General features: G+C 44.1%; 1 protein-coding gene across 1 annotated transcript in view; it reads left to right on the forward strand.

Annotated features, from left to right (window-relative positions):
- The window catches only part of ADAMTS2 (ADAM metallopeptidase with thrombospondin type 1 motif 2), a 168,423-nt gene that overhangs the window by 96,202 nt on the left and 54,281 nt on the right, over window positions 1–17,940 (forward strand). The window contains exon 4 of the mRNA XM_042826472.1: window positions 17,286–17,485. Within this exon, the coding sequence (XP_042682406.1) occupies window positions 17,286–17,485 (200 nt within the window). The remainder of the gene's footprint in view (window positions 1–17,285; window positions 17,486–17,940) is intronic.

Genomic DNA, 17,940 nt, shown 5'->3' on the forward strand with positions numbered 1-17,940 from the left:
CGTGCTCCAAAGCTTGCATAATTTGCATGAATTGATGGCATCTGATGGTGCACTGATTTCTTGGGATTCTGCACTAACAAAGTAATTATGTATGATACTCTGCTTTGAATTCTGAAAGTGACTCTCAGGTGCACAGAAACCTCTTGCATGTAGTATTCATTTTCACCCATCTTTATTGATGGCTGTACTTTCATTAATTTTTAATGTAGATGCGCCGTGTGCAATGCAGGAAGATGATGTCTTCTAGCTGGGTGCTCTCAGTAGATCTCTGGCTACAGTGAGTCTGTGTCCTGCCCGTGTAATGGAAGAGCTGCCCACAAACCACGGATGTCAGTGCTGAGTCCTGTTGGTGGTTTCACACCAGTTGCACATACAAGGTCCAAATCCAAAATGGATGTTCCCATGCATTTGGTAATTCATTTATTTCACATAGAGCTTCCTGTTCTCTAGATCACTGAGAATGACAGTAACTGCCCTTTCAGTAGATGTATTGTTCTATAAAAAAGCATCTCCTGATTTTTTTTTTTTGTCTATTTTAAGGAGGTAAGCTTTGGCCAGGTGTTTAAAGCCCTTCTTCCCACTTTCCCATAATTTGTCCCCTTCTTCCCCCCAAAACACCCCCAACCCTCTGCCCCACATCGCTGTGCTCACCAACCAACACCACATGTCGGGATAATAGCAGATACTGTTACATGAACGACCTCCTGAATTATTAAACATCAGTTTTAATAAAAGAGTATTTTTTCTTCCACAGCTGCTCCAGGAATAGGATAACTATGGTGTGACCAGCTGGGCTGTTATTTGTCTGGCATTCCCTGGATTTGGTTGTAGGGAAGGAATTTTTGATGGCATAGTTCACCTGTAGGTGTGAGAAAATTCTCTTGTGAGAATGACTTTGCAGAGATGACACTGTGGCCTTCCATATGCATTGCTGTGGAATTGCTGCCAGATTTCATTGTGCTGTTACAAATATAGCACTTCTTTGTGTGCTGAGCTGCACAAAGTTGAGCTTGGATCACAAAATCAAGTAAAATCAAGTTGATCTTCCTCTTGCTCACACTGAGGTGGTGAGGCACTGACCCAGGTTGCACAGAGAAGCAGTGGATGCCCCACAGTCAGTGCAACCTGATGTGGAGCAAGGTGTCCATGCCCGCAGCAGGGCTTGGTACCAGAGGAGCTTTCAGGTCCCATCCAGCCCAAGCCATTCCATGATTCTATGATATGTAGCAGTCTTGTACTCAGTGTTTAAATAACTATCTTGTTGCATCACTCCAAATACAACTCAGATCATTTTTCAGTAGCTATCCTGATTCTGGAGTAAAACTAGACTCCAGTGTTACGAACAGAAATAGGTCAGCTACAAAATACAATGAGAAACAAAGGCAGGACTTAAAATATCTTTTTAAATGAAGGGATAAATGTAAACCCTAAATCTCCTTAAATTATTTTTTGACAGGATTAATAAACTGTGCCTTCCGTTGGCACACTCCCCTTGCTTGGATGTTGTGTGCTATGGAGCAGACTCCTGCTGCTGTTCTGCTCCAGTGTTGGCGATGTGACCATGAGCTGTGCTGGATTGGAGCTGCTGGGTCTGCTGGGTCTGCTGGGTGCTCCTGCCCCTTTCAGACTATAGGAGGTGCAGCATTGATTTCTAAAGGAGAGGATCAGTGTGAGAATTGAACTCGCAGAGAGTTATGCTTCTTAAAGCTTTTTACGGAAACAGGAACTTCTGAATCTAAAAGTGCAACATAAAAATTGAATTATCAAATAATAATGCCTTTGGTATGAGTTTCTTAGTTATGAAAGCTAGACATGATTCCATGTACATGCCCCTATTAGTTAAATCACGAGCCAAATCAGTGCTTGTGGGCATTCTCTTCTAGCAATTTAGATAATCCCATCATAACCATGTTCTGAACACAGCTTTGGATTCCGTTCAGGTGTTCATCAGCACAATGCGTGAAGACCTTCCACTTCCACTCAGCAGCTGTAGGCAGTGCTCAGAACTCAGGACGTCAGTGTGGGGTGGCCACTCCTGGTAACCTAATATCCTGATACCCTAATAATTTCTGGTCATTTATTTTGTGTGCTATTTTTGTGCAGATACAAAAGTATTCTTGTCTTTTCCATTTTGCTTATCATTATTGCTGTTTAATGAAAGATGATCCAAGGGAATATACACAATGAGGAAATCTTGGAAACTTCTCCTCAGGGTGTTGTGGAGCGTGTGGATGGGAATGCGCAGTTTAATTAAGACTACCTGGCAGACATTCAGACAGGGGAGGTCATGCTGAAGTAATTTGCTGGAGTTGTTTGAGGATATAACTGCCACAAGAGATAAGGGGAAGTCAGTGAACGTGGTGTATTTAAATTCTGAGGGTTTCTGAATCCAGAAGGAGCATCCACGCTGCGCTCTGGCAGGCGAAGTGCAGGGTCGGGGTGGGGGCAGCGTGCAGGAGCAGGTCTGCTGGGAGACAGCGAGTGAATGGAAGTGAATGAAGTGGGTATTTTAAAGCAGAGCAGAGCCCCCTGGGGAAGGGCACTGGGCTTCCACCCCACCTGGAGCACATGCAGGCAGCCTTCCTAAGGCTCTGCCTGCAGCTGGATGGAGATATGTACTGAGAATTGCCCATACTGTGCTGGGCACCCTGGCTTGTGTCTGTGCTGTGTGCTGGTGGCTGTGCAGAGACATGCAAGGATTCCCCTGCACAGAGCAGCAGTCGCACCAGGTCAGAGCTGGTGGTTAACACAGATAGACTCAATGGGGGCAGCCAGGAAAATCCTTTCCTACTGCTGAAGAATGGACGAACCAGGCAGAGATGTAGGTACAATGGTGCATATAAACAGGTGATCGTGTTACATATAGATAGATAGATAGATAGATAGAAGACTGAATCACACATAGGGGAATTGTGTAAGAACTATGCAGCAGGATTAAGTGTGATTTAATAGGAACAATGTATTTGATTGCTTTTAAACAAATTGTCAGACTAGCACTGGCTCCTTAGCTGTGGCAGCACTGCATGCTAAGTTTGAGTGACAGGTTTGAGGGCTTTCAGCATTAAAACATTGGGAGAGAAGTGCCCTGGTCACAGTTGGCACAATGATAAGAGACCTCCAACATCCCAAATCTCAGGACAGCAAAATTAAGCACAGTGCTCCTCAGCTTTGAGTTTAAGCTTTTAAATTCCAAAGGTCTCTTCTGAATCTGAGTATGTCAAGCATACGGTGTTACTAGATGAAGCTTTTCTCAGCCATGTCAGGCAGGAAGGGTTGAGTATAAATAACGTGATTAGAAGTTGCATCAAACTACTGTCTGTAAAACAATGCATTGCTCTGAGATTGCCAATTAGAACTCCTATTCATTTTGTGGTGGAAGAAAGACGTGCTCTGACAGCCCCCCTTTTTCGGATCAGGAAATAGAAAATCCTGGTTGTTTCTCACATTTCTAATTGACATTCTAAAGAGGCACATTCAGTGCAGAGATGTGCATGAGGCAGGGAGTTTTACCGGGCTTTAGTTCTGGCTAATAAAACCCATTTTCTGCACAGTTATTTAATTTGCATCTGTAATTGCTGCAGTTGTACATAAATTAGACATGCGATCGGAAGCTTAATTCAGCTTGTTTGCTCCTTATGCTGCATCCATAATTATACATCTCTCTAGCTTCACGTTAGGAAGCAGGCATGTACGAAGTTAGAGAATGCAGCTGTCTCCAGGAGGAAATGGCTTGTTGCTTCCAGCTGCTTCCATTGCAGGAAGGCAGCCAGGCCTGGGAGCAGGGAAGCGGAGGATCCCAGCTGGGGTCTGAGCCCCTGTAGTGTTCATCTCTCCTGGGAGCGCTGAGAATGTGGAGCCTCAGTAAGCTGTGGGCTGGTGTCGCTGTGTGCGTGTCGTTCCAAGCAATGATCTCGAGGAAGAGGCAGGCAAAAGTGCTGCGCTGTGCTGGTGTCATTTCTACAACATAGCCATGTTCTAGAGGTAATGCCACATGAAATTGTTGTCTTTGGCCCTACCGGGTTTAACACAGCTCCTTCCTTTACAATTAACTGCCATTTCCCAGACTGCAGAGATTTCCTAGATGAAAGTTGTGTGCCTAACAGAGACAGCTGTTCTACCACCTCCCCACAGCATTACCCAGAGCTGGCAAAAGATGCACTGCTTGTGCAGGAGAACATGAAACCTCTGGCAGTCGTTGGCCCAACCTCCTTCAGCTGAGTTTTTTTCTTTGCCACTTGGTTCCTCTCCTCTCATCAGTCCACTTTGCCTCCCAAATACATTTTTCAGACCTCTACACTTCTGTGCCGTCAGCACCCCTTTTTTTCTCCTTCCTTGCAGATCTTGGCAATTGGAACTGGATGATCTTTAAGGTCCCTTCCTACCCAAGCCATTCTGTGATCTTTGCTGGCATTTCTCTCCCTGGCCCAGCACCTGGAAGCACACTGAATGTCTCTTCCTGCAGCCCTTTGGATGTATCATCTTATTGTAATCATATCTGCCAAACGGAGCAGCTCTTCTCCCTAAGCTCACATCACCCTGCTTCCACATCCTATGCACACTTTGTCTCAAACTATTTCCCTGCCCCAAAGATCCAGCTGGAATTTGGCCACAGCTTGTCTTTGGGGATGAGTTTCCTGGAGCTTATTCTGAGTCACAAGGGGAAGGTGCAAACATGGCTCTGCTGAGTTAAGCCACCGGTGTCAGCAGGGCAGAATGCTGACCATTGCTCCTGGGTGCATCTTTGGTTTGGTTGGGAGAGCTCCAGGTGACATCTGGGCTGAGCTGAGTCCAGTCCTGTAGGCCTGGGAGATAAAGGGTGTGGAGCTGTGTGTACAGCAGGATGAGAACGTGCATTTGTGCCCTCTCTCTGCCTTGACTAACACAGAGGGTTTCTACATTCTCATTCTCATTTCTACAATGGGCCTCAGTCTCAGTGGCTGAATTCAGGACATTTCTGCAAGGCCCCATGCTGTACTCTATAGGATGGTTTTTTTCCAGCCTTTTCACAAGGAAGTTCAATTAGTTGCCTTCGTTTCTCTGCTGTGGGACTTCAAATGGACCTGGAATTTGTGGCGGTTAGAAAAAATTGTGGCAGGTTCATGATTCAGACGTTTTGTTCCTCACTGACTTTCCTCTTACTTTAGTTGATCCAAAATCTCTTTTGTCTCCCAGAGCATCACTTGGGTTTCCAGGTAAGTTTTTCAACATCATTTTGGGGTAATTGTCTGAAATGATCACCCCATGAACATAAAAAATCTAATTCTTATCAGAGATCTTTTTCTTCACTTGTTTCTCTGTTGGCATGAATTTGTCATAGTGGGGAGAGAGGTGCAAAGCGAGGATACTCTGAATTCATCTCAGGTCTATGTTTTTGGGAAAAAAGAGGCAGTATTTATCTGAGTCTCAAGCACTGTCTTGGAACCTTCTTCTGAAATTCAGATCTTCCCTGAATTTACGCACATTACCCACATCTCCCTCTTAAGGTCCAGCCCTCCTTTGCACTCTGCCCTTTAGCTCTTCCTGTGAATCAACCCCTTTAATTCACATTATAAGCAGAGAATGAAAATGCAGACCAACTTTGCCACATTTGCAGCCTTACAAGCTAGAGCTGGCTTCTGCCATTTGAGGATTAACATCAAGGGTCTTGCATGCTTGCATGTCCTCCTCCTGCTGTAGCCTGAGCTGGTGGGGCCCTCCCGTTGCTGAAGTATACATGTTTTGAAATGAAGCCTGAGTCTTTGCTCCACTGTATTTATTTATAAACTTATTACCTCTCAAAAGATTTGGTTTGAAAATCATTCCAAAGCAATCAAAGCTTGTTTTTGGAGAGCCAGTTATTCAGGAAGACATTGGAGTTGCTCAGCTGCACTGTGGCATTTCAGAGTAAGGCAGCTTGGACTGAAACCAGAATGCAAGAAAGCTCTCTGAAAGCTCCAGAAATTTTTGAGAAGATTAGCTTGAAATAGATTGGGAAGAGTAAAAAAAGTGATAAATTAAAATTCTCCCGCATTAAGAGAAATATGGAAAGGTCAGAAGTAAAACTTTGCACTGAAGGTGGCCCAGAGTTGAGATGGAAACACGTGGGAGGAGCAGAAAGTGAGATGCCAGCAGCACTTTGCTTTCTTTTGAAGCTTTGTGGGACAGTGGCAGCTGTTGATATCATGTTTTTTCTAATAAAAGTGAAACCAGTGAGGAGGTGATGGGTATTGATCAGCATCAGCTTCAACACGTGCATGTCCAGCTCCTGCACTGCAGTCATGCAGAGTTCTGAAGTCTGCTGTAATTATTTGGGACTTGCAGGGGCTTCAGGGGCACCAAAGCCAAGCAGTCTTTATTGACTGTGCTACTTCAGCATCTTTTTGTTGTTGCATAATTCAATGGAACTATTGTTGGCCAAATAATGCTGTTTTGTCCAACTTCAAAAAACATTACTTCTCAGCACTGTTCGTGGTTTCAGATCTGTGTGAGCAAATGCTATAGGTGGACTGAAGCAGACTATTTGTAACACTCGTTTTGCATTAGAGATATAAAGTATGCTTAGGGTACAGTAATCTGTTGCAGAGACCTTGGTGCCCAAAATGTGCCTTTTTCACCTACCCAAAGATGTTAGTTTGCCCTCCGTGCTTCCTTTAAGATATCTCTTTATCTCTTGAAAGTATATTCTTTTACTGCTTCAGTTTGTTCAGCTGTGTAGGTTTAGCTGCATAGGCTTCTCTTGTCTTTTGAAATAATGGGAAGACATACGTTTCTTTCTTGAACAACTGAAGTTACCTTTTTTTGCTGAGAGAGAACTGAGAACACATTCAGCTCCGACTTAGGGGGAAACACATCACTATTTCTGTTAACACCGCATGCATTAATAATTTATATTTCCAGTGTTTGTGTGATCAGTGTTTTATTTAAGCTTTTGGTGTTGTGGAAGTGTAAAGAAAATGGTTGTACTTGTAAATAGCTTTTCTTACCTGCTGGTGCCTGAAATTCCACATAATAAGCGATGGCTTTAGGGCTGCTGATCTGTGGGAAGTTTTTGTTTGCTCCCTTTGATTTGATGTTCATTGTTTAATTGATAACAGACTGTTTTAGCATCAAATAAACTAAGAGCAGCTTGGTTGGCAACTCCTTTAAGTAGGCAGAAGCAGATGATAGAGTTCTGCTAAGTATTAGTATTTGGAGTGTGTGGGTAAACCCCACAGATTGCTGCAGAAACACAGGATTTTGAACGACTCCGTTTTTACCAGTTTTAGGCGGAAGGTATTAATTACTGGGGCTTTTATTACTTGTGTCAGGAGCCCTCAGTTGGTAATCAAGAAGGTAACAGTTTTCTAAGGTGCTCTGAAATGTGTTTTTTTGTTGTTGTTTTTGTTGGCTTTGCTGTGCAAAAGTAACAGGTTAGGAGCTAAGCAGTTATTTGTGTTGCAGTTCAGCAGGCAGAACCAATCTGAAACTTTGTGTGTGATCATCCTTAACAGCTCGTACCAGTTCTCCAAGTGCTGTTGAGTTGTTTACCTTCTAAACATCAACGTGAATTAACAAAGATACATTTAAAGATAGTTTGAAGAATTTCTGTGAATTGAATATCTCCATTTGCCGTTGTTTCTGATAGCTTTCCAATACGTGTGACCCCTATTAAAACAGTTTGAACAGAAACAGCTGAAAAGAAATGCCTGCCAGCCCTGCCCCCACACTGATGCCTTCTGAAAATACAGAGTTCTTTCCTTTTAGCAATTATTGTGTGTGCAAAAAGGCTCCCAGCCCTTCTTGGACATTGTGCGTTTGCTTTCCAAAGTCTGATTTCATTTTCTGCAGCATGAGTAAAATCATCATTAATGCTGAAGCAATTTTGTAACACTTTCCTAAGTGGATACAAATGCAATTTCTGACCATTCGAAGCCTTGCTTACGCTGGCAAAGATGGTACTGTCTTTAACGTAGGAGATAAATTCCTTGCTACATAATTCTTGGTAGCCTTTTCTTTTGAGGTGCAGTGGATCTGATTTGTCCCTATTGGAGTAGTTCTGCAAAGCCTGCCAAGAGCATTACATTCTACCAGCTACATTTCCTTCGACAAGCAAATGTCCTCATTTTGATGGGCTGCAAGCCAATCTGAAGGACAAATCAGACTGCACTGAGTGCAACTGCTATCAAGAAAAGTTAAATATCCCGGTGAATATATGGAGGTCCTGAAATGAGGATCATTCCTTTAGGAGAGGGGTAAAATAGGTGGCGGAAGGGGACAAATGGGAACCCCCTTTAGGTCTGGTGCTTGTAATTGAGTTGGGTGATTTTTTATTGATAAAAGGTGTTGCATTTTCACTGAGCTTCATACAGAGTGAGAATGAATACCCCTAAAGCTGTCAATGGATTTCGTGGCAGTGAGTTTAAGACAAGCCATTCTCCTCCTCTCCCTTGAAATATTTTATATTTTTTAATGATTTCCTGAACTGAGGCTTGAAACGAAGCACTTGGTTTTATATCAAATGAGTAAAAATGTGATTTCAGATCAACTGAAACGATTTGTTTCCTTTTCTTAAAATTTTCAGTATTCAAGTCCATTTACCTGTAAATGTATTAAAAATAACTCAGAACTGCCAGAAAATTAAACAACAGAATGTTGACCTGGCTCTAATCCCTCCCAAGCCCATAGATACTAATGCTAAATTTATCTCAAAAAGCAATGTTTGAGCCCTGCTCACGCACACCAGGGTGCTCCTTCTGCCTCCCTTCCTGCTGGAGCTCAGCTTGGGGAGCAGGACAGCAATGAGCCCTGGAGCTGGTGGGAAGCAGCAGCGGGACGACTGTCTTTTCTTTTCACTTTCCTCTTTTGCAATGGTGTTATTCCAGCTTGTGCCTCTTGATTTGCTTTCTCCCCATGCATATGGCCATCTTCTTTCCGCCCTCACTTTTTTCTTTCTTCCTTCCCCACACCTGCCTCCATTCCCAAAACATCTTGCAGGGAAGGGCTGCATTTGAAAGTCAGCTGTTGTCTTTGGGCCCCATCTCACACCCACACGCTGCAATAGGAAGAGGCAATGTTTAGCAGATTGCCTTTGGTAGGACCTGACAGATCCAGAGCTCTCTGTACGAATGACAAAAGAAGCCTTTGCCCTTGATTTTGAAACGCCTTGGGAATGAAGCTCTTGTGTCTTCGCTAGAACAGAGAGCGATTCTGTCTCCCTGGGCTTTTTACTGTCATTTTTAAGCTTAAGAAATGCCTGCTTCCTCCAAGAAAGTTTTGTCTTTCTTACAGTCTTTAATCAATTGCAGCTGGTTTTGTTATTACAGAAAGCCCCAGCAGATTTAGCAACAAGAGTATTTTCAAAACATACATAAAATTATAACTCCTCCTCGCCCTGATTCGAGTCCTGCCAGTGTCAGTGGCCAAGGCACCATACATCCCAGTGCCATCGCTCAGACTGCACAAGTGATGTTTTCTTCTCATTCAATCAGCATTTTTCTTTCTTGACTGGCTCGTGGTTCCTGGTGTAATATTCTCAGAAATAGAAGAAGCTGGTAGAACTCACAGGCAGTTCAAATTGCACATGTTTTTCACCCTTGAATTTGGAAGACTTTGTTCTTTTGCTTTTCCGCACAAGGTGAACACAGCAGACCGTTTGCTTTGTCTAATTAAAAGATCATTATGATTATGTAGAAGAACAGGGGCCTGTTTGCATTGTGGTTTGTGTGATTCATTATTTGCACTGATGAGATTTGTGCTGTGTTTGTTATACTTGACATTGAAAACATTTGGTTGGATCACTTATGACTTTGTGAGACTTCATGCTTCACTCAAGAGCTGCCTTTTGAAAGGGTGGTGGAGTCCTACTTGGACACATTACCAAATGTTGGTGGTTAAGGCCAACAGTTCTGGAAAGATGCCTATTGGCTTCAGGTGTTATTTTTCAGTAGTATTCCCAGTAATGTTTGTTTATTATATATATTTCTTCATTTTTCCCCCTGTTCTTGCCCACCTCTCTCACCCATCCTGGGTAGGAATTTGACTTTTAACCTGTTTTTTTAGTGTTTGTTTGTTAAACTGTATTTAAAACTTAATTTCCCCTTCTTGCAGAACAGTTGGCTTATGGAAAGACAGCTGCCATCTCCTCTAACCTGTTGCTATTCAAGTCCTTCACTGTGCTTTGGCATTTCTTTCTGTTAAAAATGCAAGTGGGATTGTTAGATGTGTCACCTGCAAAGCCAGAGGTCAGCGAGGCAGCTCATTTAATGTGCTGATTTGCTGTAATTTAGTTATGCTTGGAATAAGGATTATACATTGAGTATCTTGGTGGCAGGCTGGACTTCCAGTAGCCCATAAATACTTTGTTAGTGTTTGGGAGGATGTAAGGAGCCCTTAGCAGTGCAGCTTGTACCGTGGAAACCCTTCTCATCTATCTGAATTTTGTGTTCTGACTAATTATGCATTAGCTGCAAATGAGATTGAGAACTCTCAGCCCCCCTTGTGTAACACAATGGGGTTTGTTTAGAGCAAAGCCTGCTGTGCATGTCTGCATGCACTGGGATGCTCTGCAGGGCTGGGGCCGTGTTCCTGGGGAAGGTGTGGGCTGTGCAAACCAGTGGGACGTGGGAAGTCAGTCTCACCACGTGCTCTGTCAGGCAGGCTCTGCAGTGCTGGCCGGTTTGCAATGACTTGCCAAAATTCCTCCAAGACAAGCATTTTCCAGGTGCAACCAAGTCAGTGAAACTTAAAGATTGGCCCATCAATTAATTTTCTACAGAATAGCTTTTTTTGCCCTTTTTGAGCTTAATTTTAACCACCAAGTTATAAACATTTTGCTTATTCATTGCTCGGTGCTGCATTGTGAAACCTGTACTTGCTGTAGTTGGGCTGACAGCAGAAAATGTTCTGAAGGATGAGTTTTACTGCTGCAAAAACTTTATGTTCAGTTCTCAAAATGCTCCACTTCAACAAGGTCACGCTGTTTTGTTTGCCTGGTTGATCTGCAGTTCTTTTCATTTCACCTTCTTGACTATTATGTTGTAATATGAAAGTTGAAATTATAACACAAGATGTTGCACCATTTTGCAAAAGAAATATTTTAGGCCGCGATATTAAATTACACTGCTTTCACTTAATCTTTTAGCAGAGCAATTATCTCTCCTCTTTGCGTTACTCATTGTGTGACTGTGGCCCTGATGAGATCAATTTATTTTCAACTTTTCTTTTTAGCATTGCAGCACCTTTTCTCTTTGTTGTGACATGCCAAAAAAGTCTCCCTGGCAACAACTCGTTGTGATTATTCTTAGCATCTCTCGTCTGGCCGTTTGCCACCACGTCCACCTGGCCATTGTCACTGTGCTAATTGGTTTATCCTTCGCAAAAGACTTTTTCTTTCCCGGTTTTAAAAGTTCTCCTACGTTTTGCCACTTCGATAGGTTTCAACTTCGTTATTCTTTCTAACTCTGATTCAGGCAGACTCTTGAGCGTGCCCCAGATTTAAGTTTCTGTGCTACTGTATGGGTGACCAGGAGGAATAGAGAACGGTGCCTGCCTTTGTGCAGGATGCTGCACAACCCTGCTAACATGCCTTCATTTTGCAAATATGAGCTGGTTGTCCTAACCCCGGAGATGCTCAGAAGCATTTGGTGAAGGCCCACATATGCCATATTTCAAATACTTGGAACTTGGACTGATTTCCCAAGCAGGGAGCAGTTACTGCAGGCGGACTTTGGCTGCTGTACCCACTGCCCTCCTGGCAGCTGGGACCTGCTTTGAGCCCAGCGGGGAAGTTCCCACTGAGGGTGAAGCAAACTCTGTGCTAAAATGTGGTTCAACCAGAAATGGCATTGCTGTAAATGAGGAGGCAAGGAGCTCCTAATGAGATCATATGGTTAGCAGGGCATGCAGCCTAAAACTTTCCATCTGAATTACTGTTCTTTGTGGATAAAGGCAGTACTGGGACTCATAACCTCTGTGAGGATGCCTGGTCTTCATACTACTCGTGTGGTCTTGCTTTACGTTTATGTAAAAAAGTGGAAGAGAAGGAATCTGAATATGCACCCAAATTGCTCTGCTGTGATTACTGCTTGGGTAAGGATGTACCAGGTCACAGCCACAGTGTTAGCCTGTGATTCAAGGAATCCCATAAATCCTCTGATAATTGAGTTACAAACTAAAGTTGCGTTGAGGCAATGTTCTCCTGGGACTTCTAAACAGGACCGGCTTTGTGCCTTGTGCCCAGCATGCAGTGCTCGATTCACTTCTTGTTTAGACCGCTTTCAATTTGCTTTCACCTCACAGGAGCTCTCATCCATTTTAATTCACCTTGTTGGATTTACCCTGGGCTTATATGAATGACATATAGCAGAAAGGTCCAAATGCAGACAGTAGTATGAAAAAGGAATTTATAAATTATGGAAGGCAAATGTAGCTGAGCAGGATGGCAAGGGAGGGAAGAAAGACAAATAGAGGACGTTTGGAAAATAAAGCAAAAGAGAAGATGAGCAGAGCTGTATAAATAGAGGAAATTAAAAAAAAAAGTCAGAGAAGCTATTGATTAACAGATGAACAAGACACATCACAAATGCATACAGTGGCAAGGAATAGCAAAAATGCATGCTGAGAAACTTAAAAATGGGAGAAAAATTGCAAGGAGTAAAAAATAAGATTTGTTGGCTGTTCTTTGTTGCCTCTGACCTTTGTGGTTCAGGTCTCAATTTAGCATGGAAGACAAATGAGGATTTTGGTGGAATACTTGAAGGGGCTAAGGGGGGCTAGCTGGGGAGTGAGCTGATCGTGGGGGACAGGCATGACAGAAGCCTACAGCATGAGGGTGGCAGGGAGCGTTGCATGGAGATGACTTGTGATTTAATGTGCTATTCCCCAAAGAGCAATTCTTTGTTGAGCTGTCAAGGGGTTTGGTACTTTTCCAGAGGTGCAGATGTATTTGAGCAGTAGGAAGCTGAGAGCCAGAGCAAAGCCCATCCTGTCTGCTTGTGATTCCCTGCCATGGAGCCTGCTTTGCTTGCACTCACAGTACCAGGTGATGATGCATTGGGACAAGCTGCCCAGAGAGGTGGTGGAGTTGCTGTCCCTGGAGGTGTTCAAGAAATGTGGAGATGTAGCACTGGGGGATGTCCCCAGTGGGCACTATTGGTGGTAGCTGGATAGTTGGATAAGTGATCCTAGAGGTCTTTTCCTGCCTTAATGATTCTGCGATTGTAGGTGATGGATGGCCTCCTGCCCACAAGGTGAGGGCAAGTCCCAGGCTTGGCGTCGTGTTGTCATCAGCTGTGAGTGGTGTGAAGCCCAGGGCGGCCTCGTGGCTCTGCCTACCCCACAGCAGAGTGGTCTCCAGCTGGGCTTCAGGCTGAATCATTGTGGTTAAAGCAAAAGAAAAAAAAAAAAAAAAAAAAAAAAGAGATGATTTGCAGCAGCACGCATGAAGGAATGGGAAGCTGGGAGTCCATTCAGTAGCGTGTCTGGGGAGTGGAGCTCAGCAGCACATCAGCATGTCAACATCAAGCAGAGGATGTGGCACTCAGCATTCGGCTCAGGTGTCTGCCTGCTCTGCAGTGACAGATGAAGTGTCCGCAGAGCAAACAAGCTGCACTGAATACAGCGGCTGGCCTGCCTGCGTGCTGTACGACCGTATTTAAAGAGAAATTCCAGTGGGCTGCCCTGCTGACAAACCGCAGATGATGGCTGGGAACAAGTCATGCAGTTCAGTCACCCGACTGCCTGCCCTGGTCCCTGTACTGGGCTTTCCAGAAAGTCCCCCTCCCTCTGCCAGAAAGAGAAGGTAGAAAATGAGAAAGTGCTTTATCAGGACAATGTTGCTGCTGTGAAACTGGGGAACCCTAAAGCTGATACTGTTTTTAAAGTGCATCAGCTTCATAAATGACTTGTAAGAACTGTAGGTACAGCTGTATTTCCCTGAGCTTTTTTGAAAGTCGTCATGAAAAAACAAAGCAAGATTGCAAGCCAGCAACTGTACTTTTGGTAGATGTCCTAAAGGGAGTGACAGGAACGAAGGAGAGGCGGTTTCATGGCAGCAGCATGTTCATGCTTCAGTAACTCACAGCATCTGTTACAGTTTGACTGCTGCGGTGGGTAAGGCAGAATCTGAAGATGTCATCTAATTAGGTTTCTGTAAAGCACATGGTATCAAAGATTAACGAGCAAGCAAACGTTTCCCCAAAATGACTGTTTTTGGAAATTTCCGATGGAAAATTCTTGTATGGGACAAGCATGGTAACTTGGGGGCTTCCACCATTAAGGCTGTGGTGCTGTGGCTGGTAGAGGTAGTAGTCCTGCAAGGGCCAAAGTGATGTTGGTGTCAGTGGGGATTTTGCCTGTCTCAGAGCATGAAGCTACGTGCAGCTGGGTGCTCAGGCACAGCAAGTCCACTCAGAGCCCAAGTATCAAGGAATAAATAGCAGACTGAAAACCGAAACAGTTTAGAGAAAAGCTGGGGGTACTGCACATTGCTTAGGAAAAGGGAACACCATACAGAAGGATCTTGTATGATATGGAATGCTGTAAGCAGTTTGCGTGAAAGTGTGGTTTTGCAGTGTAAAGACCTTTTCCCTTTAGGTTTTGATGTGCTCTCTGTATATTAATGAACTGGCACAGCTGGAGATGCTGTCTGATTCTTGACTCAGCAAACAGCTAGGGCTCTGCATGGGATAAGCTAGGATTGCTTGCCTGCGTTAACTGCAAGCAAAAGTGGAGGACGCCCAAAAAACAACCATGTACAGAGCCGTGCTGGGCTGTGCTCATGCCTTCCCCTCAGCAGGCTCTGCTGCCCATCTCCCAGCTGCCTTCTGCCCCTTGCAGCATCGCAGGGGAGGCTCTGTCACATGCAGGAGCACGGCCCAGGCTGCAGGGCTCCCATTCTATGCTTAGTCCAGAAGCACAGTTTTCCTTCTGTCAACAGCTTTTATAGTGAACTGGAAGGTCTGTAGTGTTAGGAGAAAAAGTCACTGAATGATCAATGATTTTTTGTTGGCTTAAAAAAGATTTTTTTTTTTTTTTTGAGGGATTTGTGGGTGAACTGTTAGAGTGGTGCTGTCCTTTGGTTTAGTCTGGATGATTAGCACAAGGGAAAAATACAACCCTGTCTCTCAGCATTTGATTTTCAGAAATGTGAATTTTTCCTGGTGGGAACACAGAGAGTTTCAACAGAGACCATTGTTAGCCCTGCAAATGCCAAGTGTCTGCTCTTGGGAGATGGAGAACAAAGTTGGCACCAATAATTAGCAGCCGAAGCTCTGATTTGGCAGAAGTTGCTGAAAATGAACAAATGATGGAGAAGTCTTGGGATGACAGTAAAATACAATGCAGTTGAGATGACTCTCAGAGTGTTACTGCACAAAGCACGGGGGGAAGGTAATGTGGAAAATACGATTGCTCTTCTCATGAGCCAGAAGGACGGCCAGCACTGCAGCGGGATGAGATGAGATGAGGGGCAGGGAGGGAGCAGGCAGCCTGCGCTGAGGATGGTAAGTGCTGGATGCCAGGATCACGCTGTGCCTCTGGCACAGTGGGGATGAAGGCACCGCACTGCTGGTTTGCAGTATCACCTCTGATAGCTCTAGCCTTGCTGCTTATTGCTGTGCTTTTTTTTTTTTTTTTTGTGAGTAATGAGAGAGGACACGACCGGCAGCCCCTGCCAGCTCAGTCTTACTTTTCTAGAAAGCTTGTAGCAGTTACTGTCAAATTGTACATATAATCTGTAAGGCAAATCAGAGTATGTGACTGCCTCATGATCCTATAGAGAATCTCCCGAGCCCGCTGTGATAGCTCAGTAATTACTTCTGGGCACCAGTGAGGATTAACATTGAGGCTTTCCCAGTGGAGCAAAACAGGAGATAGGGCTGGTGCTGGCTGCCGGTGGATTTTGAGCCCTGACTGAGCCCAGGAGGAGATCACAGCTCCATGGGGATGGAGGAGCACCGCATGGGGCCTTCTCTGTTTATCTGAGGCTGTGGCCTCATGTCATCGAAGTTCCATGGAGAAATGGTAAAAGGCTGTCCAGATATTCCTGTAGTGAGCCTGGTAATCCACTCATCCCAAGCAGCCAATTTTTATGTAAAAATGTCAGTAAGTGAAGATGGAGATTCCACATTCTTTAGTAACATTTCCAAGAGTTGTTTTATATTTCACCTTTGAAGGTGATGAGTTTAGCCTCCTCCCTGTGTTTCCTATTATGCTGCTGTGAACTGAGAGCTGGAAGCCTTTAATCAACCCTCAGTGCTCCCTCTGCCTGTCCAAGTCTTCTGTCTGACATCTTCTGAAATCAGGAGGTTCTTAGGGGGGACTCCTAGGGTTCTTGAAATACAAATGATAATAACGATATTAACACTAATCATTGTTATCCTGTAGGGTGAAATGTCAATAGTCCATATTTTCATGATAATTTTTAGGGCCTACATGTCACATGAAGTGCATCCCGTCCTGCCAAAATACAAGATTTTTGTATCACAGGCTCTGTTTGAAACGGCTCGTAATAACATTGGCTGCTATTGTGCCTGAAGAAGTGGTCTTTGACATGCAATAATGCAAAGTGACATGACAAATTAGAAATGAAAAATGCAAAGCTGTTAAATAATCTCGAATGTAGCTAAAAATGAATTCATCTCGTATCTAAAATGCATTCCTGATTTGTAATGATAAAGGGGATCCATGTCACTACTGCTAAATGATATGAGTGTATGGAGGAAAGGAGATAATGCATTGAGGGGGGATGTTGGGTTGTTACATGCTCCATAGAAACAGGCTTTGTTGGTAACAGCATTTGCCTGGAAGTATGACTGTGGGCAGTAAGATCAGATTCAAAGCGCAGTGTTGGCCTTTACCTGCGGTTCTGAAATCAAGGATGCCCTTGGTAGCAGAAGATCCCACCATGGTGCATTTCTTACACGTGGCACTGAGCGACACGTAAACCACTGTAGAGATGGGTTGGACTGCAAGATCTTAGTGGTCTTTTCTAACCTGGATTATTCCATGAATCTAAGTACTTTCAAGCAACAATTATTTTACAGCAGATAGCTCCGTTCTTCTTGTCGAGGCCTTGGTGTATCCCTTTGGTCTTGTAATTATAACACAGTACCGCTTTGTAGAAAGTATTGTTTTTATGTTGCGAAGTAATCTTTCAGGTCAGATTTCTCTCTCATTTAGGTCACTTTTAACTGACATTGAAGGAAAGTTATGCTGTTACATAACATACAGAACGTAACAAAAGCTGCTGCTTCAAATTTACCCCAGCTCACCTGAGACCTGAGCCTGAACCGCTGTCAGTTGCTAATTGTTTGTTTGTCTGATTGCAGCGCCTAACCTGACTAATCTGGATGGTCTCAGTGCACTGAGCCTTATTGAAGATCAGGTGCACAGACTGAGGCAGCGCCGCCGGAGGCACGCGACGGATGATGATTACAACATCGAAGTCCTTCTGGGGGTTGATGACTCAGTTGTTCAGTTCCATGGGAAGGAACACGTTCAGAAGTACCTGCTGACCCTGATGAACATTGTGAGTACAGCCCTGCCAGCCGCACGGTGAGATGGCAGTGAGGGGAGGGTGGATGGATGTTGGTTTTGCCGTTTAATGCATCATAGATTTTTCTCATAGCAGGAGGTGAAATAATTCTAGGAGCAAAATCCAGGCCGCTTGTAGAAAAGGCAAAAGGGAGAAGGAACAAAAGAAAAAGGGGCCAAGGAAGAAACTGACAGTGGGACCATTAAAACTCAAAGTCCTGCTTATGTGCTTTGATGGATGGGGGCGTAGGGTCAGGGCCTCAGGTCCTCAGAAGTCATTACGTATTAGATGTATATTCCCTTAACTTCAGCTCCCTGCTGAATAACATGGTTTGGAGAACTGTCTTCAAATAGGCTGTATTAGAAACTTCGATTGGCTTATACATTTTTAAAACTGCTCTGTTAAACTCTTTGATTTCTCCAGAATCACTTACAGTCCCAGGCCACCCG

Source organism: Centrocercus urophasianus, unplaced genomic scaffold, assembly GCF_019232065.1.
Source record: "Centrocercus urophasianus isolate 14NV4802_14NV808 unplaced genomic scaffold, USGS_Curo_1.0 seq_26, whole genome shotgun sequence".
Classification (NCBI taxonomy): Eukaryota; Metazoa; Chordata; class Aves; order Galliformes; family Phasianidae; genus Centrocercus; species Centrocercus urophasianus.